The sequence below is a fragment of the Natator depressus genome, chromosome 6 (genome assembly GCF_965152275.1).
Source record: "Natator depressus isolate rNatDep1 chromosome 6, rNatDep2.hap1, whole genome shotgun sequence".
Classification (NCBI taxonomy): Eukaryota; Metazoa; Chordata; order Testudines; family Cheloniidae; genus Natator; species Natator depressus.
Window position 1 is genome coordinate 70,954,234 of NC_134239.1, and position 22,406 is coordinate 70,976,639.

Below are 22,406 nucleotides of genomic sequence, written 5' to 3' on the forward strand. Positions count from 1 at the left end.
CCCTTTACATGTTGGTCAGTTCTTTTCTGCTGCTTGGATGATAGTAGCTACTGCTAGTGTTCTGGGCAAACCTTGATAGCAACTTTGTGCCAGATGTTTCTGCTCCCACCTAAGAGACAGATAGTTCCGGAGCGCCTGCTCTCTCCACTATTTTAAATCAAGAGGTGTTTTCTCTATCTAGGGAACTCTGCAACTAGCCAGTGCAAGAGGATGGCACAAGCAGAAAGTGCACAGTGCAGGGGACCCCTTCTCCTAGAGCCCAAAAAGTCTCTTGTACTCTTAGGTACCCCATATTTATAGGGCTCTGCATAACCTTAAATATGTTGTATCCCTGTAACATCTTTGGTCTCTAGATAGGGGCCAAACTCTTCAACAACAGAAAGCCATATGATCCGCATCAGCCCCCAAACCTGATAATCAGGAAGAAAGCATTGCTCCCAGATTCAGCATGGCTCTCAAGTGAGCATCAGAAGACCAACAGTAGTACATGCACTTTTCAAAGAAAAACAAGAAGACTGGCAAGCAAGACAAACCTTCCTCCTACAAGGGAAAATTATTATGGGGCTCCTCTCTTGTAGTAGATATATGGGGAAGCAAACTTTCCATTTCTGTACCTGCAGTTACTTGCTTGGTCAGCATTTCTGGTCTTCCTGTTCCTGTGAAAGAACTCTTCCAATCCCCTTGCGCCCCCCCGGTGCAGTTGGATGGTTATACTAATGGGTCAGAGGGCGGGCACTGCCCCTACAAGATAAGGGTCCCGTGTGAGGCCCCATCAACCAACAATTATATTAGAAAAAGCCAAGAGTAACTTTAAAATGACCAAAAAGAAAGCAGTTAAAGTCACTGCTCTTCCCTATCAGAGTTCACCAGTACTTTTCTTTTGAATGAGATGCCTGAAAATCTAATAAGACCGGGATAGCAAAGAAAACACTCAGGAAACTACTTCATGAAGTCAGAATCCTCCTTGGATACCTTGCCCCATGAGATTGGGAGTTTTCCAATTAAGAGAAACCAGAAGCTGACTCCCAGGTCAGGTCATTTGCCCACAAATACTTCAATACCATGGAGAAATAGGTGATCCTAGCACTCAGCCTGCATCAGATTCCTGATTACAGCAAGGGAGAACTGAAACACTCCATGCAGAAAGGGATTCCAGTGTAAATTCAGAAAACAGCCAGGTCTCTTCTTGTATGTGGCAGCATTAATGAGGTAATTGGATAAGAACAAGACCAGTCCATGAAACGCAGACACATCAGCAGACCATTTATGAAGCAATAAGGATTCTAAAAGAAGAATCAATTTCATATGGAAGTGCCTTAAACTGAAATAGCTGTTGTAGCAGTAGGGTTGAAAAACCAACCGAGACTTTTTTATGTGAAGAAAAATAGGAGAGCTTCTGCAGTCTTGCATAAGCTACGTTAGTTCTGCGTTTCCTTAATGTTTGGAGTGCTTCACTTTTCAATCTTAATGTTTTTTTAATTTCTGTTTTGTATGGTATATGTATGTAAAGTATTTTGGGATAAAAATGGAATATAAATTTAAGAGGGCAGTCGATGTTTGTGATATGAGCACCAAAAGAGTGTTTTTTCTGATTTGAGAGAAGAAATTGTTCTTGTACAAAGAAAAGGAGGACTTGTGGCACCTTAGAGACTAACCAATTTATTTGAGCATGAGCTTTCTTGAGCTACAGCTCACTTCATCGGATGCATACTGTGGAAAATACAGAAGATGTTTTTATACACACAAACCATGAAAAAATGGGTGATTATCACTACAAAAGGTTTTCTCTCCCCCCACCCCACTCTGCTGCTGGTAATAGCTTATGTAAAGTGATCACTCTCCTTACAATGTGTATGATAATCAAGGTGGGCCATTTCCAGCACAAATCCATTCTCTTTCCCCCCCCCCCCAACACACCCCCTGCAACAAACCCACTCTCTTATTGGTAATAGCTTATCTAAAGTGATCACTCTCCTTACTTGTACAGAAACCCTTTACATGAACAGCTCACTTAGAATGAATTTTTTGCAAGCAAATCACACAGCCTCTAAAAATGGGTTTTATAATGTAGATGGTCCCAGACAACTCTTATTTTTTGCATTGTAATAAACTTTAGAAATCTGTTCATCCAAGCAAAATATATCAAGGTAGATAGGACTTCCTCAGTTGTTCCATAGGATTCCAAACACTAATGGTAATCACCAATTTGGAAGCACCTGAAGGGCAGTGCAAAAGATTTTACAATCCTGTACCATGGAAGGCTTTGAGGGACTTTAGTCTGCAGTTAGCAAGTATAGCAGAATAAAGTTCTCAGTGGCAGGTTATTTTCTTTTCTCAATACATACATTTAAATACATACATTTAAATGCAAATTCTAGTCATTTTAAGCCTGTATGTGCTTCTCTGATGTTCCTATGCAGGTAATTTTCTACGACAGTGACTGGAATCCAACAGTGGACCAGCAGGCCATGGACCGGGCACACAGACTGGGTCAGACGAAACAGGTCACTGTTTACCGGTTGATTTGTAAAGGCACCATTGAGGAGCGCATCTTGCAGAGGGCAAAAGAGAAGAGTGAGGTAGGAATGAAGAAGCCATCTGGAACAAGAGTGGGGTAGAGTAGATAGCAGAGAGTTCAGCTGTGGAATTGCTCTGAGAAGTAGAATAGTCTCTTCAGACATACAGATACCCACATGGGTATTTCTATGCTACAGGGGAAAAAAATAGTAATCATATTGTAACAGGGTAGCCGCACTGTGTAATGTGGACAGAGCCCAGGTGGTATCGTGTCATGTGGTTAAAAAAACCCCCACTGTTCTTGCTGAAAATGCCTGAGCCCAGTTTAAACTAAAGCTTACGCTCTTGTTAATCTAGGAATTCCAGTTTTTCTGGCGTAGACAAAACCATCATGGCACATCCACCACTAAATTCTGCAAAACTAAACCAATTTGCCTACAATTTCAAATATGTGATCTTATCTTATTAAGTATATGTAGAATTTTTTCAGAAAGTTTTGGCAAAAACCAGACAGGGTGTATTTAAGATATGAAGGTTCCCAAAAGTGCTCAGCATCTTGCAGAATCAAGTAGTAAATGCTTTAAAACCTTAAGCCTCACAACACCTTTATATACTTACAAAAATTGGGTGCACAATTAACCATTATTAGCGGTAGCAGCATTGAAAGTTGTGTTGCCGACAGGGCTCAGGAATTGTAACATCTTTCCTCTGGATTAGACTTTGACTACATTAGAGCCTTCAATCAACTGTGCTTTGGTTGGTTGTATTGCAGCAATTAATGCATTGCTAACTGAGTGCATCCACATTGCCCACCCTGAATCAGTGTATGTTTTCCCCTGTGCATGCAGATTAGGGCTGCCTAACACCGAGTGTGTCGGGAGGTGCTGTCCTCTTTGACAGTTGACAAATACTTCTGATCTTTTTATACAATAGCTTCCACAGTTATTACCACCCGTGATGACTTGTGCATCTGATTTTTGTCAGTGTAGATCCACCCAGAGAGGTTAAGGGACTTGGTCATGTCCACACATTGAATTGTTGTCAAATCTAGGGTTTAGAACCCAGGCCTCCTAAAACCATAAACCACACAGCCTCCCACATAAGTCACTTGAAAAATAGGGATAGTAATACTTAACCAACCTCACAGGGAGGCTGAGGATTATTAATTAATATTTGTTCAGTACTGGGTTAAATTTTGCTGCTGAGTTTATCAGGATAGAATAATCACAACCTTTTTTCCTGACTTTCACCCTTTTAACTAGCACCTTTTCCTGGTTAGTATTTAGTAAAGAGAAAAGAAAATAGCTCATGGTTTCTCTGTTTATATTTTCTTTACTTTTAGATCCAGCGGATGGTGATTTCAGGTGGCAATTTCAAACCAGATACCTTGAAACCCAAAGAAGTGGTCAGCCTTCTGCTGGATGATGAGGAACTTGAGAAGAAATGTATGTGCAGTGCACGTTGTTTTCCTTCTCCTTCTGTCCTGTGCTTCACCGGTTTAGAAATCTTTCCTCTCATCCCCTACAAACACATGCACTGTAGATAACCCTTTCTTTTTCCTGGCTCATTTTGTATCACTAGTTGTTTTTAGTTCCAGCTCATTTCATATCACTATTGAGTAAAATGAGAGTGAGATATGTGATGGTGCGGTATAAAGTTTTTACTGTCGCTTTTTTAGGATCACCACATTATTCATGAATGACCAAGCTTTGGCAGAATTATGAAGGTTATTCCAAATAAATGCTAATAAGAACTTTATATTTCAGCACACGTTTGGATGTACAATATAGATGCACATTTTAATACCACTTGAGAGAAGAGTTTCCCAATAAGGCTTTTACTTTTCTGATTTCAGGGAGTTTGAATCTAGCATTACTCTTTAGGGACTTTCAGTGTGTTACTGTGATATTGCTGGGTTTTATCCAAGGCTTTTTCGAGAACCGGAGTCTTTTGTGAGATAAAGAATATTTATACAGGGATAGGAAATAGCTTTGAGAAACTGATTCTTACATTATGCTTTTGCTACCTTTGTTTCCTGACAGTGCGTCAGCGTCAGGAGGAGAAGCGGCAGCAGGAGGAGACAAATCGTGTGAAAGAGCGTAAACGAAAGAGGGAGAAGTATGCTGAAAAGGTACTTGGATGCAAGGATTGTGGTGGAGAAGAGCCTGAAAGGCTTTAAGCAGGGGTTCTCACACTATTACATAGTATGGACCAAGTTTTAATACAAAGATGATCTCATGGACATCCTCTTCTCCCATTCCCTATTATGTAACAGCCCTGTGGCAACTATAGCAATTGCTTACATATAAAAGTAATATTAGGAAAATATGTAATGTATCTTTTACTTTATCTTTATCTGCCTTTTAATGCAACTTGCAGCTTGGAAATAATGAAACGCTATGCCTTTATACAGCTCTTTGAACCACCAGTGATCCACAGAGCAATTTGGAACCCCCTAGTTTAAAGAACTAAATGGCATAATACTTTTCTGTTTTCATGGTTCATAAATCAGAGGCTTATTGGCGCTGTCATCTTATCAGATTTTGTTCTGGGAGTGTACAAATGGAAGGTAAATTCAATACCCGATACCAGTAAAATCTCACTATCTGAATGGCTTAATGACAGGGGAAACAGAAATTTGTAAAATCAGAATTTCATTTGCTGGCTCTTCGGATTTGCATAGTCTGAATTTAAGATACTGGAAATTGGATAATCAATGTTTATAAGAAAGCATTTCATGCTCACTTTTTAACAAAAAATTGAAATCAAAATCCTCTAACTCAGTGATTCTCAAACTTTTGTACTGGTGACCCCTTTCACATAGCAAGCCTCTGGGTGCAACCCCCCCTTTATGAATTAAAAACTCTTTTTTATATATTTAACACCATTATAAATGCTAGAGGCAAAGCGGGGTTGGAGGCTGCCCCCTGGTGATCCCCACATAATAACTTCATGACCCCCTGAGGGGTCCCAACCCTCAGTTTGAGAACCCCTGCTCTAACTCTTCAGTAGTGGAAATGCTGATAAGTCATTCAAGCCATTTTAGAAAACCTTACTAAATCTAATGTAGGAGCTCCTGATGCATCTGGTGCCATGTCCTCCAAAAAAAAAAAATCCCAAAACGCCTTATTGGTAAATGCCATGCACGGCCTTTATCTTGTTATATTGCAGTGGATGGTGAGCTTCCCAGTTTACTTGCCCCATTTCTTCTTCCTTAATGTGTTTTCAGTCCCTGTATTATTGGTTTGTTTTGCTTATCTGCAGAAGAAAAAGGAAGATGAGTTGGATGGCAAGAGAAGGAAAGAAGGCATGAACCTGGTGATCCCATTTGTTCCCTCTGCTGATAACTCCAACCTTTCTGCTGATGGGGATGACTCGTTCATTAGCGTAGACTCTGCCATGCCCAGCCCCTTCAGTGAGGTAAGACGGTCTTTGAACCATCTCCCATGCCACCTTAGTCTCGTGGTCTTTAGGACTCTTGCTTTCTGCCCTCTAGCCAGAGTGGAACCTGTGTACTATTAGGGAACCAGAGATGTCTAAACCTAATATTGACCCATAGAGTTCAAACCGGTCTATCTAAGATGTAGAAGCTAAAATGATCTTCTGCTGCTCTGATGATGTCACCTCAAACTTAATCATTGTGTCTCTTTCACTGACTTCCTGTCTCTTTCTATGACAAGCCCTTCCTCTTTACCTTCAGACTCTGCATAGCTCCACTCCTGCTTGCATTCCAGCTTGTTTCTGTCTACTCTCCCCTTGAGGGTGATCAGATGTCCCGATTTTGAGGGCTTTTTCTTATATAGGCACCAATTACCCCCACCCCCGTCCCGATTTTTTACAGTTGCTATCTGGTCACCCTACTCTCCCTCCTCTTCTTTATGTTCTCTTCATATTTGTGATTTTGTCTTTTTTCTTATCACCACTTCCCATGCCTGGAACAGTCTCTCTTTTTGTGAACCAAGCAACTTCCCTCTCTTCCTTCAAATACCTCCTCAAAGCTCAGTTTCTTTGTGTAATCATGCAGCACTAGTCTCTCCTAGAGCTCTTTCTTCTCCCTCATGTGCTTCTGATCCTTAATTGTTGTGTTCTGTAATTTAAACACATACCTCACAGGACAGATCTTGTCTTCCTTCATGTTTTTAAAGAGCCATGTTCTTCTATAGTACTAAATAAATATTATTGCTTTTATACAAGGTTGAGTTAATTAAGATCCTTCACTCATTACTAAAAGATTTTGATTAGCAGTAGTGGTTGAGCAGAGAACAGGATTCTCAACCTTTCTCCTTCTGAAGTGGGTGCTCTCCTGAGGGTAATCTGCATGGGAATCAACAAGTGGATGAAGAGGAAATAAAGGTTCTCTTTGGATCTCTGCCAAATCCCTGAATCTCCCATTTTTAAAGTTAGCATATATTTTAGTTCAGAGTTGAACATTAAACATGGGCTGGAGAGAGAATTTAATTTTGCACTGTGTGTAAATAGAGGACATGGTGTGGTGAGACAGGATATATATTGTGTTTCCAGTCTTGCATTGAGAGAGAGCCCAGGCTAGCTGTCATTTAATTGCCTGGGAGTAAAATGCTCTTTAATCTAGTTGCACCTTTTCTGAAGTTCTTAGTATGCTTTTCCCCTTGCTGTAAATAAGCTGATGTAAATAAGTTTTGTCTCTGTGCTGTCTAGATCTCCATCAGCAGTGAGTTGCATATGGGGTCTATCCCTCCTGATGAAAGTAGCAGTGACATGCTGGTGATTGTGGATGATCCAGCCTCTTCAGCACCACAGTCGAGGGCCACAAACTCTCCTGCTTCCATCACTGGCTCAGTCTCAGATACCATGAATGGTCAGTACTCTTCATTTACCATAATACTTACAAGGAGTAGTCAAGCCTGGACTTTGTATATCTACATAGTATAGCCATTTTACCCCCACTTTACACCTGCCTTGTAGGATTTAGTGAGGGGTGAAAAGGTCTAAGAAAGAGTTTCTTCTCATTATGAATTTTTTTCAACTTTGGCAGATAGTTTCATCTACTGCTGTATTCAATCATCCATCACGCTTTACCATTCCCATGATATTTAATACAAGTATTGTTTGCTCCTGTGATGCAAAGGTCCATTCCCCTTTTTGCAATGTGTACATATCCGCAAAGCTCATTGCTATTACTAGACAGCTGTGTAAAGAAGTAGAATCCTCCATAGGACCATTCAATTATATGTCTAAGCTTTTCCCAGAGCTCACTGTGGAGCCCAGGGACAGGTTCTGTATTGCCTACCTTTCTGTTGCATGATTGAGCGCGCTGTAATTGCATGACATTAGCTAGACATAATTCTAGATTCCAAAATAATTATAGCCCTAGTTTTTGATGGGTTAATTTACAGATAGCAAATGGAAGAGCCAGAGTATCTCCAAATAAGAGTGTTTTTATCCTGTGATGTTAAAGGAGAGTTCTCCCCTGGATTTAGGAGCGAGGCTCACAGTCATGACAGCTATTTGAGTTAGTGAGGTGTGACTAATTAGAGAAAATTGAGGAACAAAACTTGCGTATTTGTTTTTTCTTGGGGGTTGATGGTTTAGTTACTAGCAGGCCGATGTAGATATCAGGTATGTGTGAAGTTGAATTTAGCTCATGAGTCACCTTGTGTATTACAACAACTAATATTTTCATCTCCTCCTTCGTTGTTTAAGGAATTTCAATCCAAGATACACCTGTCACAGGGAGAGGTAATTCAGGTAGAAGCCGGGGTCGCCCTAAAGGTTCAGGCAGTGGATCCAAAGGCACAGGGAAAGGCCGGAGCCGGAAGTCAACAGCAGGAAGTGCTGCTGCAATGGCAGGCGCCAAAGCAGGGGCAGCGGCGGCCTCTGCAGCAGCATACGCAGCATACGGGTACAGTGTGTCTAAAGGTAAGGGAGTCTGTTACATAGAGCAAATTAAACCATATTTTGATGTAAGACTGTTCAGATATCCTGCCAGGGAACAGGAGTTGTTTTACAGTATCTCTAGAGTCTTGTGTTCCTTTTCATTGCGATTCAGTCATGTAACTGTACTGAATGGCATGTAATATGATGTCATAATATTGTGATAGTACAGCAAGTTCCACCACCCCAGTGCAGGGGAAGTAAGAGATTGGGAGCACTGCCTCTAACTCCCGTCTAGGTTTTTGCTCTTATGTATTATAGGCGGAAATCTTGCTTGTTCTTGGATTACATAGCACTTCATGCATTTCCTTCCTCACACATTCTTTCTCTCTCAGGGCTTGTCTACACTACCCGCCGGATCGGCGGGCAGCGATCGATCCAGTGGTGGTCAATTTATCGTGTCTAGTATAGATGCAATAAATCCAACTGCTGAGCGCTCTCCCATCGACTCCGGTACTCCACCAGAACAAGAAGCGCAAGCGGAGTAGACGGGAGAGCGTTAGCTGTTGACTTACCGCAGTGAAGACACCGCGGTAAGTAGATCTAAGTACGTCGACTTCAGCTACGCTAGTCACGTAGCTGAAGTTGCGTATCTTAGATCGACCCTGCACAGTAGTGTAGACAAGCCGCAGTGACATGGGATTTTGTTCAGTCAGATTGGACAGCGCTGCTTACCACTAAAACATGGCTCTTACTGTTCTTTGCGGTTGTCACGGGGTCGCCCTGTAGCTAAAGCTGTAGAGCCAGACCTTCAGCTGTTTGAATTGACATAACTCCATTGAAATCAGTTGGTGCTACAGTGATTCACACCTGCTGAGGACCTGGCGAAGTGGTGTGTACCAGATGGGCTATGGCTCCCTCTTAGACCTCTCTCCCTTATGTGATCAACAGGCTCAGAGAATTCATAAGCATCATGTGGTCAGTGAAAGCTAGTTGGATTAAAGAGCATGAATTAAGGGTCCATTAATATATTCCTATAACGTAAATGCAAGTCATAGAAGTTAAATGTTGTGTGTTGCTGACAAGCCACAGTGTGTGAATGGTGTGTTCACGTGGAATCTTTTTTTTTTACCCTGCTGCTAGGTATGTCTGCAAGCAGCCCTCTCCAGACATCAATAATTCGGCCTTCTGGACTTGCAGACTTTGGACCTTCAAGCGCCTCTTCTCCTTTGAGTTCCCCCTTGAGCAAAGGCAACAGTGTTTGTGGGACCCCAAAAAGCTTAAATGTGACGAGCACTATGATACCAGAAACCCCAGTTCGGAAACAAAGCAAAGGAGCCCACACCTCAGGTGGGCGGTAGTAAATTTGAGCCCTGGAGCTTACCTTAACCGTATTGGCTTTCAAAGTAGCCCACCCTGCCAGCAGAAGGCATGCAGAGAAATGCCTGTTGCCATCCCACACGTATGTGAAAAGAAAATCACAGCACAATGGGGATGGGTGGTTTACGTGAGCACTTTGATTATGTGTATCCAAAAAAATTACTTTTGCAGATTCTGTGAGGAGTATGGATAAGGAGTGGGGTTAACTGAGAACATTTCAGATTAGTTTTTCAATTAAGATTTACTGACACATCCTACAAGCGTGCTGTTAGAGAGATCCTGCAGCTATTTGTGTTTGTGGACACACCAGTGTACTGTCCTTCCTCTTCTTTCAGCTTCAGATGGAGTTCAGCTCCATTCTTATTCTAAGAAATCACTATCTGAACTCGGAGGGTATTCTGTGAAGTCAGAGAAACCCTCTGCACTGAGGACCTGACAGTGCATTTGAGGGTGTGCCCATCCAGGGGAGCTGGATGGTTGAATAGTCTGGCTTCTCTAGTGTGAATCGGTAGTGAATCTAGGGATTCTATGAAGGATTATCTGAAGACCTTGATTTCAAGGCTACGGGAAAGAAATCTCACACAGTTTCCAGAGTCTGGACTCTTGTCAGTGCTATGCTTTTGAATCTGTTGTAAACATCTGGCAGTAGCTGGAACCACAGTTGGCCAGAGTATGCCTATTTAATGTTGCTGTGTCTGCTTCACAGAGAAAAAGAAGCTGCAAGTAACTGGTTTACATTTCAAAGCCCAGGTCTGTTAGCATTGAGCATTCGCTATGATCTCTCTCATTCTGAGCTATGCTGAGCTCTTAAAGGTGTAGGAACCATCAGGCTTTGCTTGTGTATGTTTCAAGAAGAGGGAATGCTGATGTGTAGGGGGGAGACGTTCACTGCTATTCCTCTCATTGTGCAATAGCAGAACTTGTTGACATTGCCTTTGGGTATCGCAGCTTGCCATGCCACAAAGGGAGCAATGGGGAGCTTTACTGAAACAAGGAGTGTGCCAGTCAACTCCCTGGGAAAAATGAAGTCCCCCATTCCAAGCCACCTACACAGTATGTTCTTCCAACATTCAGTGATGGTCTTACACAGCAGCTTGGCTGAGTGCATTACAATGTGCAGGCACTGGTAGCCAAGCCCCATAAGACTTCTAGAAGCCATTAAAGAGAACAGGAGTGCTGTCAGTGCCACTCTGTGTCCTCATTCTCTCAGATTTCTCTTTCCCCATCCTAAATGCACAAACCTCTCTATAGCCCCTCACTTGGCTGTAAGTGTTGTCTGCATTGCACTGAGACAAAGGTGGGGTGGGGGAGGAGCAGTTCTCCTGGCAGGCTCATTGAAATCAAATGGTTATACTACTGGGGCACTTTCATCCCGGGGCGGGGAGGGGGGGGGGGGAGGAGGGGAGAAACAAGTTATGAGTTACAGGTCTCTGCTGTGACAGCAGATGATTTTTTTTCATCACCAAACCCCTTGCCTGGCATCTCGCAGTGTGAAGCAAGTGCTTCTTGTGGGCTCTGCCTCAAATTTGCACACCTGAAAATAGCGGAACTGAGTTTAGTTAGATTGATTTTTAAACAGATTTGTAGGGGATAATTGGGGGGAGGTATCACTTAAATTAAATCATGAAGACTTCCCCCTTCCCCTCATATTCACATGTATATAATGATATTTAGAGGGAATCAGAAAAATGCCAAGCCTTTTTTCTCTTTGAATGTGCTGTCTATTTTTATAACTGAACTTGTATATATGTATAAAAAGAGACACATCTTTCTTTTACTAATTGGAGAAGAAAATCTTAAATAAATGCAGTGAGATAATTTTATGTAAATCAGAGTCTCTGTGGTTTGTACTCATGTAGCCATATGAATAGGATGGGGTGAGGTGAGGGAGTGAGGTGTGTGGGAGTGTACGTCTGTGGGGATGTGTAAGTGTGCATAGGCTTCGGAATCGGGAGGTCTGTGTGTTCTACCCTCTGAGCAGTAGTGCACTCTAATTATTTTCCACGGTTGTCCAATTAATTTACTGGATATGTACATTTTATATAACTAAGCAACCTACTATTTGCAGTGCAGAGAGAACATGTACAGTACACTACAGGATACAGTAACTCCTCGCTTCATGTTGTCGTTATGTTTCTGAAAAAATGCAACTTTAAGCAAAACGATGTTAAGCGAATCCAATTTCCCCATAAGAATTAATGTAAATACCAGGGGTTAGGTTCCAGGGAAATTTTTTTCACCAGACAAAAGACTATAATATACTGTGTGTGTGTGTGTGTGTGTGTGTGTGTGTGTATATATATATATATTCTATGAAAATATATATATATATATACACACACACACACACACACACACACACACACACACACACACACAGAGTATAAGTTTTAAACAGTTTAATACTGTACACTACGATGTTGATTGTGAAGCTTGGTTGAGGTGGTGAAGTCAGAGGGTGGGATATTTCCCAGGGGATGCCTTACTGCTGAATGATGAGCTAACAATCAGCTTGAGCCCTCAAGGGTTAACCCATTGTTGTTAATGTAGCCTCACACTCTACAAGGTAGCACGAATGGAGGGAGGGGAGACCACATGGCAGACAGACACACACACCGTGTGTGTGTGTGTGTGTGTGTGAGAGAGAGAGCGAGAGATGCGCATTGCCCCTTTAAGTACGCTGACCCCACTCTAAGTACACAGCTTTTTTAAGTAGATCAGCAAGTTGAGACAGAAGCTGCTGCCAGGAAGCTCCCTCCGTCCTGAGCTCCCCCGCCGTATGGAAATGGGGTAATCGGGTGTAGGAGCAGGGGTGACAGGGACACCCTGACATTAGCCCTCCTCTCCCCCCACCCCCACTTGCACAGCAAGCAGGAGGCTCCGGGGAGCAGCTCCAAGGCAGGGGGCAGGAGCAGCACATGGCAGTGGGGGGGAGGGACAGCTGAAAATGCCCGGCAATTGATAGCCTGTTGGGCGGCTACTGCACAGGGAACTTAGGGGAGCTGATAGGGGGCTGCCGGTCCTCCCTGGTTCCAAGCCCTCACCGGCTCGCTGCAACAGGCTTCTCTTCGTGCAAGCAGTGGACAAAGCAGGCGGCTTCCAAAGGACATTATAAGGGAGCATTGCGCAACTTTAAACAGGCGTGTTCTCTCATTGATCAGCAACGAAACGACGTTAACCGGAACGACTTTAAGTGAGGAGTTACTGTAGCAGATGGATTTATTCAAAGGAAGGTCAGAGATCTCGTTTCTGGAAAATGGTGTTTTAGTTCAACCTGGTTGATTCCTTTTTCAGTGCTTCAGCCCATATAGTTATTTCACTCCAATTTTCAAATGGAGTTGTCAAGGGCTTGTTTATATGCATTTTTTTATTTTTAAACTGCTAGAAAGTTATGCCAGATATTGAAATAATGCGACAGCAGGGTAAAGAAAATAGTTATCAGTATGAGCAGAACCTCGCATATAGGAGGAGATTGCAAAGATTTATTATAATTTAATCTACAAAGGCTTAAAGTGAGGATACTAGATTTGATGTAGTCAAATTAATTTTTTTTTAAATTCTCAATGACCTGTCATGCTGTGTCAGGGAAGGTGATGGAAGCCTAATTGCTTGGGACATTTAAAGTAGGCTGTGCAAACTCTAGAAGATGTATAGCAGGGAACAATTCTCTATCTCCCTCCCTTCATAGGCAGGGAGATAGACAGGATGACCTACACTAGCTCTACTCTACAGACCTATATCGGTATAACTACGTCACTCAGAGGTGTGAAAAATCCACGCCGCTGAGTAACATAGTCATATCAACCTAAGCTCCGGGGTAGACAGCGCTATGTCAGCAGGAGAGCTTCTCCACAGCTACCATCTCTTGTGGAGGTGGATTAACTATGCCAATGAGAGAAGCTCTCCTGTTAGCATAGGCATGTCTTCACTTAAAATGCTGCATCAGCACAGCTGCACTTAAGTGTAGACCTGCCTGAAGACTCTTCCACCTCTCACTTCTATGAAGGATTGTACTGAAAACTGATCAGGGCTGGCTTAGATTTACTGGGGCCCAGGGTCAAAGTCCAAGCTCCAGCGCCCGGGGCCAAAGCCAGAAGGCTTCCGTTCTGGGTGGTACGGCTCAGGTTACAGGTCCCTGCCTGGGGCGGTGGGGCTGACTTTGCTCTCTCTCCTCTTCCCCCCCCCCCCCCCCCCGCCCCGGGCAGGAGGGCTCGTCCAGTCTCAGGCTTTGGTCCCTCCTCCTGGGGTCGTGTAGTAATTTTTGTTGTCAGAGGGGGGTCATGGTGTAATGAAGTTTGAGAACTCCTGCTTCAGGCCATCTAGATTTAGAGTTTGCAGCTTGTGCATCAACTCTTTGCTCTCAATCTTGGATCAAGTGTCTTGTCCTTCTCAGTAGCTATTCAAGGACTAGATCACCTCAGTTATACTGGTCTGCTAAATATTGAACAAGATATTCTAAAAGGGATTTGACCTGGGAGCTACTTAATTTCTTAACTTCACTAGATTTATACTGCACTGCTAGGATAAGGCTAATTACTTCTCATGCTTAAGGGCATAACCTGATCACCTGTGGAAGTTGGGAAAGATTTTTGTTGTTGTCGTTGTGAATGGGGAATAGTGTTGGGGAGAAGAATTCATCTCCTTCAGAAGCATCAGCTATTGGCAAGATACCGGACTTAATAGCCCAATTGTCTGAACCAATATGGTAAGTCCTATGTTCCAAATTACAACCTTCCTCTTTCTTGCAGCACCTTGGAATGCTCCTCCAGAAAGCCTTCTTGACAAATGTCCTCTGAAAATAGGAAATGCAAAATGTTGTGTTCTGGGCTCTCTCTAGCCTCATCCTACCTCTAACTTAATTCCCACCTCTCCTCTTCCTTGTAGCAATACAATCATTCCAAAGCAGATGAAGCTTCCAACTCATTTGATGTTAGACTTTACTTACATAATGTTCTTTTCTGGGATGTGTGAGGCTATGAGTTTGCATTCAGGCGAGAGGAAATGTTTCAGTGTTCAGGTATGAAATAACAGTTCCCTCTCCCCTTGACTGATGGGGATCATCCATTGTGGCTGAAAGGATGGGGTGATATGGGGTGGGAAGGGAAATTCTTCAAGCAGAACAGCCGTGTGCTCTTGAATTCCTGTACAGATAGGCTCCTTCTCACTACAGCCTAAAAGCTTTGTTGTTTTCCTCCATGATGGGGCTACAAGGCTAATTTTCCCTCTACTGTTACTCACACCTTCCTGTCAACTGTTTGAAATTTGCCATCCTGATTATCACTACAAAAGTTTTTTTCTCCTGCTGATAATAGCCCACCTTAATCAATTAGTCTTGTTAGAGTTGGTATGGCAACCCCCATTTTTTCATGTTGTGTGTGTGTGTGTATCTTCCTACTGTATTTTCCACTGCATGCATCTGATGAAGTGGGCTTTAGCCCACGAAAGCTTATGCTCAAATAAATTTGTTAGTCTCTGAGGTGCCACAAGTACTCTTCGTTCTTTTACCATCTACACTGTTAGCACCTTTCAAATGGCACAAGACAACAGTAGCAAGTTTGGGATGAGCAATCTTCTGGCTTCAAAGCCACTTGGCATGTACAGTGACTTCCTATCGTTTGTGACATCTGTTTACAAGCAACCGTCCTTCCTTCAACCTTCCTCATGAGTGTTACACCACCATTCAAGATCCCTACGTTGCCTTCAGGGCTTTGGATTGACAGGAATGATACTTCGGCTTTGTCTGCCTGTATTGTTAAAACAAAAGGTTTAGTAAAACCTGCTTCCATCCCAAGGTTATGGAAACAGAATGAATTATACTAAACCCAAATGTATGTGTAGCTTGCAGGTATTGTTACCATGAACAGTCCTCACTGACCTTTCCAAAAACCAGAGGTGCCTTTATTTTTAGCCTGAGACTAGGAGAACCAGTTTGAAACTATTACTGTTGCTTTGGACTGTTATACAATGTTTTTGCATAGGATGAGGCTAAAGTTGAGCTTATTCCCATTTCCATATTCGTAACCTGAAGCTGGTTATTTTGTTCTCAGATTGCATTAGAGAGGTGCCTCACTTGGGGAAAAGTCATCTATACACTTAATTCACCCCCAGTTACTCCATTTTGTGTCTTACTGGACAGACGCTGCCTCCACATCTGACCTTCACCTCTGTGTGTTTTACTTGGAGGGCATAATCTGTTTTTAAAAAATCCCTGGCATCTCACAGGGAGGGGCCCTCTCTCCATACCTCTAGCCCTCAGCTTTCTCTGTGTCCCAAACCTTAGGAAGATGCTGGTTTTGCTTTTCAAGAGTCTTACTCTTCGAGTGTTGCTCATGTCCATTTCCACATTGGTGCGCGCGCATTGCGTGACCATCACTGGAAGACTATTTTCCCCTAGTGGTATCTGTCGTGGCGACTCTGGGGCCGCTTGGAGTGGCACCTCTATGGCGCGGTATATAAGCACCTGCCGGCCCACCCCCTCCTCAGTTCCTTCTTTCCGTCCATGGTGGTCGCTGGAATGCTCCTATCTCTTCCTTAGCGAGTGATTCCAATAGTAGTCGTCTTCCTGTAAATAGATTGTAGATAGCTGTAAATAGTTTGTTAGCATAAGTATAGTGATACTTAGTAGATAATAGTCAGTAAGCACCTGCTCTGCCCTGGGGTGGGGGGGAGGCGGTATCCCGCCTGGCCCCTGGGGCATGCCTCGGTCCCAGGGCTTCAAACAGTGTGCAGCGTGCTGTAAGCACATGCCAATTAATGACCCTCACAAGAGCTGTTTAAAGTGCTTGGTAGAGGGTCATATTCAGGATAAGTGCCGGATCTCTGGGAACTTCAAACTGAGGACCAAGAAAGAAAGAGACAATCAACTGAAGTTCCTACTTATGGAGGTGGCACTCTGTCCCACTTCAGAGCGGCAACCGGACCCTGTACTGAGCACCTCCTCTACCAGGAGTGTGCCGACGTCCTTTCAGGACACCCAACGTGGCTTGGGATCCCCAGCACAATCCTCCAAGCACCGGCACGCTTCTCCGGAGCCCAAGGCTGCGGCACCAATGATACGGCACCAACCCCATCACAGGGGCCGAAGAAGCGGTCGAAGAAGTCTGATCAGGCATATTCCCCCTCAAGAAAGACTGTTGAGAGAGTGTGATCTGTGGCAGACCACTCTCAATCGGAGGCGACTGAACCGGCACCATTGACTCCGGCCCCAGCAGGGAAACCGTTGAGTCCGGCACTGAGAGGCTCCCCACAGGGTGAGACAAGAAGGGGACACGACCCTCACAGCACCATCGACGCCAGAGGCTTCTGAGGCGGCGCAAAACATCTTGACTGTCCTGGCACCACCGTCCCCGAACCGAGGCCTGCAGGGGATAAACCAGATACTGCAGGCTCCAGCCACAAGAGGACAAGCACCAGTCCTGGGCAAGTCCGCAATGATGGCGAGGCACCGTTCTCTATCCTGCTCATCATCAGGAGACTCAGCACTGAGACCACAATCACCACAGTAACGCAGCAGCTCACCTAGATGCCAGTTGCAGTCCCAGCGCCAATCTCATTCCTGGCACCAGTCACGCTCCAGGCACCGATCCCCACTCCCTGCCCCAGCGCCACTCGCAATCTTGGCACCGCTTGTGGTTGAGGTGCTGCTCTCCATCACGACAACGCTTCCCATGGCGGCACCATTACTTGTCGTGGTACCATCCTCCTTAGAGACACCGGTCCGCATTGACGCAAGGCCACTCTGCACCACGGGGCACAGCACCATCTTCGTCACCTAGGAGAGGGTCTTCTGGCTCGGAATAGCAGGCAGAGTCATCTGCCTTGCAAGGAACTGGATCTAGAGCGGATCACAGACTAAGTATATTACTGCTACTTTAAAACTGTAGCATCCCTCATCCATGGATCTCAGTGTTTTTCAAGCTACAGTTAAACCTCACAATAGCCCTATGCGGTACATAATAATTTATAATCATTTACAGATATGTATAATACACTGATACTTTAATGGACCACCCTAAACAGTTCTCCACTCTTCGGTGTTTGCAATGTGTTTACAATTATTGTGTCTTTACTCTTAGTCATAATTTGGCCAAGTGAACATTTAGTTCTGTTAATCTGTTCTCACAAATGAATCCTTCTATCTTTTTAATAATTTTTGTTGCTTTTCTCTGAATTCTTTCTCCAGGGTGACGTCTGTCTGGCATTGTGATGTCTGGAATTGCAGACTGTGGGTGGATTTTCAAAAGTACCTAAGGCTCCCTGTAACTCTCTATATTTTTTTGACCCTCTGAGGCACAAGTACTCTGGCTTAGTAGGACAGAGTCTTTGAGCTAGAGTATTGGTGCCTCAGGGGGGTCAAAAAAATACAGAGCAGGTCTTGGCACACAATTATTGTGTGGTGCCAAGATCTGCTTCTCTTCTGTCCCCTTCTGAGCCCTGTCTGTCCCCCATGCCTCTTTTGTCCAGTGTCTCTCCCTGGCATCCCGATGGTCTCTGTGCTGAGCTGTGGATGGGCTAGTAGAATTGGAATATGGAAGTAGCCCGCAGAACTTGACAGATCCAGCTCTTCCTTCCAGAGATATAATAGTTAATGAATGCAAGAAACAGTGTTGTTTAAATGTTACAGTTTAAACCATGGCTTGTGTCTGAGATGTTATGGGAATAAATGTGTGTGGGTAGTTTGGAATTGCCAGCAACCACGTTTCTTTAATTAGAGGAACTTGAGAAATCAATATAAACTGAGAGGATATGTTAAAAAGAACTTGTTTTAAAATGTTTCCTTTGCCAACATTAACATTAATTTGACCACACAAATATTATAGGAATTTCAGTTGTACCATGAAAAGTGGGGTAAATATAGAGATTATTATACACACAAAACTGTTAGAAAGAACATTATGAAGTTTCAAAGTCAAGCACTCAGAAGTTAGGAAATGCCAGAATAAGGGTTTCTTGTGGAATCTTAACTAAGCTGCCTTGTACATATGCATCTATGTGAACCTTTAATTACAAAATCACATCCTATTTTTCCCACTTGCCTGATTCGGTGCACAGAATGGATGGTGCCATTTAATGAGCAACCATTCAATTATTTTTCCTCAGTTGTTCAATGTGAGACCCCAGACCTTATTTACTGCACATTATTTAAACACTGCTCTGACTACAGAATTCATTTTTTCATAGGCATTTCTGTGGGGCTCATCGCTAGTATCTGAGGGCTTCACAAACATTAATTTATCTTCACAACATCCCTGTAGGGAGAGGGGGTGCTCTTTCCCCCATTTTACATGTGGGAAATAGAAGCACAGAGAGATTTGAGTATCCACTAATTTTTGGTGCCCAATTTGAGACACCTAGAATCTAATACTTCAGAGTGCTTAGCGCTATATAGGCACTATATATATATTGTGACAAAGTTCCTCCGCTACCTTGGTGGTTCTTGCGCTTATTGGCGGATTTGCTCGCCTTGGAGCTTCACAGCAGCCCTCAGTTTGGCCATTTTCATGAACCCACAGTCCAGGTCAACTCCTCCTGTATCTGACCAGGAGTTGGGAGGTTTGGGGGGAACCCGGGCCCGCCCTCTACTCCGGGTTCCAGCCCAGGGCCCTGTGGTATGCAGCTGTTTAGAGTGCCACCTGGAACAGCTGTGCAACAACTACAACTCCCTGGGCTACTTCCCCATGGCCTCCTTCCAACACCTTCTTTATCCTCACCATAGGACCTTCCTTCTGATGATGCTTGTATTCCTCAGTCCTTCAACAGTATGCGTTCTCACTCTCAGCTCCTAGCGCCTCTTGTTCCCAGTTCCTTACACACACGCCACAACCTGAAGTGAGCTCCTTTTTAAAACCCAGGTGCCCTGATTAGCCTGCCTTAATTGATTCTAGCAGCTTCTTGATTGGCTGCAGGTGTTCTAATCAGCCTGTCAGTCTTAATTGTTTCCAGAAGGTTCCTGATTGTTCTGGAACCTTCCCTGTTACCTTACCCAGGGAAAAGGGACCTACTTAACCTGGGGCTAATATATCTGCCTTCTGTCACTCTCCTGTAGCCATCTGGCCTGACCCTGTCGCAATATATCTATGTTAAAAGAGGTCCTGTGGAAAAAATAGTCTATGGTCACCTAATTAAAGACTAGCTCATAAAGCGTAATGTTGCACAGGCAACCCTAACTCTGGCATTTCCTAACTTTGCACACTTGACTTTACTCACACAGAAAACTTGCATTAAAAAGTTAAGGTTGCAATATCCTAGGGTTGTTTTGTTTTATTTAAAGCCAACTGTGAAACAACAGAAAATCCATCATGTAGCATCATATTGCCACCAACATGGGTGGTCATCGGGGTAGGACCTTAGATCTAGGGCACAGACATCTGCCACTCAAGCTAATGGAGTAACTGAAAGTAGGCTGTCATTCAATAGGTGGACCAGCACTGGAGGGATGAGACGTACACTTTGCCTGTGGGTTGCACAGATATTTGATGATAGCAGAGGAACAGTGATACTCAGGAGTTTTGTGTTCCATGAATGTGCTGTAGTAGCCACAGATCCTTCTGTCTGTTCTCTCCTCAAGCCTGACTCCTTTTGTCCCATCCCCTCCAACTTGTCTCTGTTCTGGTCCTGTCTCTTCCCACCCCCAGCTCCTCATCCCAGTCCCACTCTTCTTGCCTTCCCATTCTCCAATTGTCAGGCTTCTCATCCCTGTCTGTTTGACCAGCTACTCCCCATCACCCCCAGTCTGTCTCCCATCACTTACAGTCCCATTCTCCTTGATTAGTCACTTCCTGTTCCCCCTCCTGGCTCCTCATCCAATCTCTCTCTCACCTCCCCCTGGCCTCCAGTCATCACCCCTGCTTGTTTCCCCTCATGCACATTGGCTCCCAGTCTTCTCCCTGGGCTCCTTATCCAATCCCAGTCCTCTCCCACCCCCATGGGTCTTTGTCCCAATCTTCCTGTCCCAAAAGGAAAAATTCTGTGTAGCCTCAATCTTAACCAGCTGCTAAAAATATACCTTAGGGCCAATTATCTGGGGGAGAGAGCACCTCAGTATAACAACTGTTTCCCTCGTAGGTCATTTCAATGAGTGCTGTCTGTTTTCTGGTTCCCAGAACAATTCAAGGTGAGGTGGGGACAAGGTGGTTGTCCTCAGTTCGCTGTAAACGACACCTCCCTGGCTTTGAGTTTCACTGACCTTTCACATAATTTCAACTGCAATACTGAGCATGTTATTTACAACACTGGCTTTTTTTAGGGCCTCTGAAAGTGTAAACACATACCACAGTGGCTGGCACAAGATGATTACTAGAAGTCAAGAGAGGTAATGTAAACACATCCACAAACAATTTATGGGATTTCACAGTTTAAGACAGAACTTCCTCAGCATTCTCTGAAAGAGGGGCAACATTCACTTCCTCCCCTGAGAACTAATGCCATATCTATTGTGCAACTTTCAGCTGAATTGGAACCAGTTAGACCTTATCTAGACTAGGAGAAAAGAAGTGTTTTAAATTTAACATTAAACACATTTCAAACACTACTTAGCAGCTGCGGGGCGGGCGAGAGCTGCTTTGTGGACATATAATAGGGTTTGTTGTAACTGGGTTAGATGGGAGGGTCGTGAACTGCTTCCAAAAGATAATTGTAGTGTAGATGGATCCAGCCATGCCTCTGGTTCAGAGCAGAATGGTGATGTAGTGGTTTGAACAGAGGACGGAGAGCCATGAATGAATGAATTCCAGCTCTGATACTGACTTAGCCAAGTCACTTATCCCCTCTGCTTCAGCATCTTCATCTGTTATTTACTTCGTTCTCAAGGGTTCTGTGCAGATTTGTAAAGCACATTGCAGATTAAAAGTGCCATAGGTGCAAAGTATTACTATTAATATGGATGACTCTAGTTCTGTTTTAATAGTATAGCACTGGCTAACACCAGTGAGGTTTTTAACCTTTTTCACACACACGCTTCACCCATTTAAGAATTCTACTTTTACATCCCTCTCAAGTACAGATGGTTCGAAAAAGTCTGGGTGCCCCCAAACACTGACATACCCAGTATCCTTGCACAGGCAAAGCAGACATTCTGTAGCTCTGTAGCTTCCCGTTCAGACCAGTCTTTGAGCAGTTTAGTTTAAAATCCTCCCATTTCCTCAAGCTCTCTATGATGTGAGCTTTAAATGCCAACAGCTATTCAGGTTTCTCCTAAACTGCAAGACTGGCAACACTGGCCCAAACTGATCCTGGTGGAACTCCCCTGATTTTATTTAAAATTCACCAGGGATGAATTTGGCTCTTTGTGTTCTCGGAAGGTGGGAATGGAGAACAGTGAGGAAGGAGGCAAAAAGCTGAATAAATGGGGGGGCAGAAGAGAGAGAGGTCTTTGTCTGCATATCCCCAGAACAGTTCAAGATGGCCTGGGAATGGAGTTGGAGGTCAGCTCTGGCTATTCAGCACCTCCCTCTCTTTGGATTTCACTGACCTTTCACATTATTTCAGTGTCATTCTTCAGAGTTTAAGGTACTGGCTGTGTCTCAGGAATTCAAAATCATAAAAGCACATCAGGTTGGCTGGTACAGTGGACAGGATGAAAAGGATGCTGGGGAGAGATTAAAGCACATCCAAAAATGGGGGGGAAGGAGGAGGGATTTTTAAATAAAGCATGTAGA

At 43.8% G+C, this 22,406-nt stretch overlaps 1 protein-coding gene across 1 annotated transcript in view; it reads left to right on the top strand.

The window, feature by feature from the left end:
* The window catches only part of INO80 (INO80 complex ATPase subunit), a 128,035-nt gene extending 116,928 nt beyond the window's left edge, over nt 1-11,107 (top strand). The window contains exons 30-36 of the mRNA XM_074955680.1: nt 2,421-2,579; nt 3,860-3,962; nt 4,560-4,648; nt 5,782-5,937; nt 7,195-7,354; nt 8,200-8,415; nt 9,514-11,107. Of these exons, the coding sequence (XP_074811781.1) occupies nt 2,421-2,579; nt 3,860-3,962; nt 4,560-4,648; nt 5,782-5,937; nt 7,195-7,354; nt 8,200-8,415; nt 9,514-9,731 (1,101 nt within the window). The 3' untranslated portion in view covers nt 9,732-11,107. The remainder of the gene's footprint in view (nt 1-2,420; nt 2,580-3,859; nt 3,963-4,559; nt 4,649-5,781; nt 5,938-7,194; nt 7,355-8,199; nt 8,416-9,513) is intronic.
* Nucleotides 11,108-22,406: the final 11,299 nt, after the last annotated feature.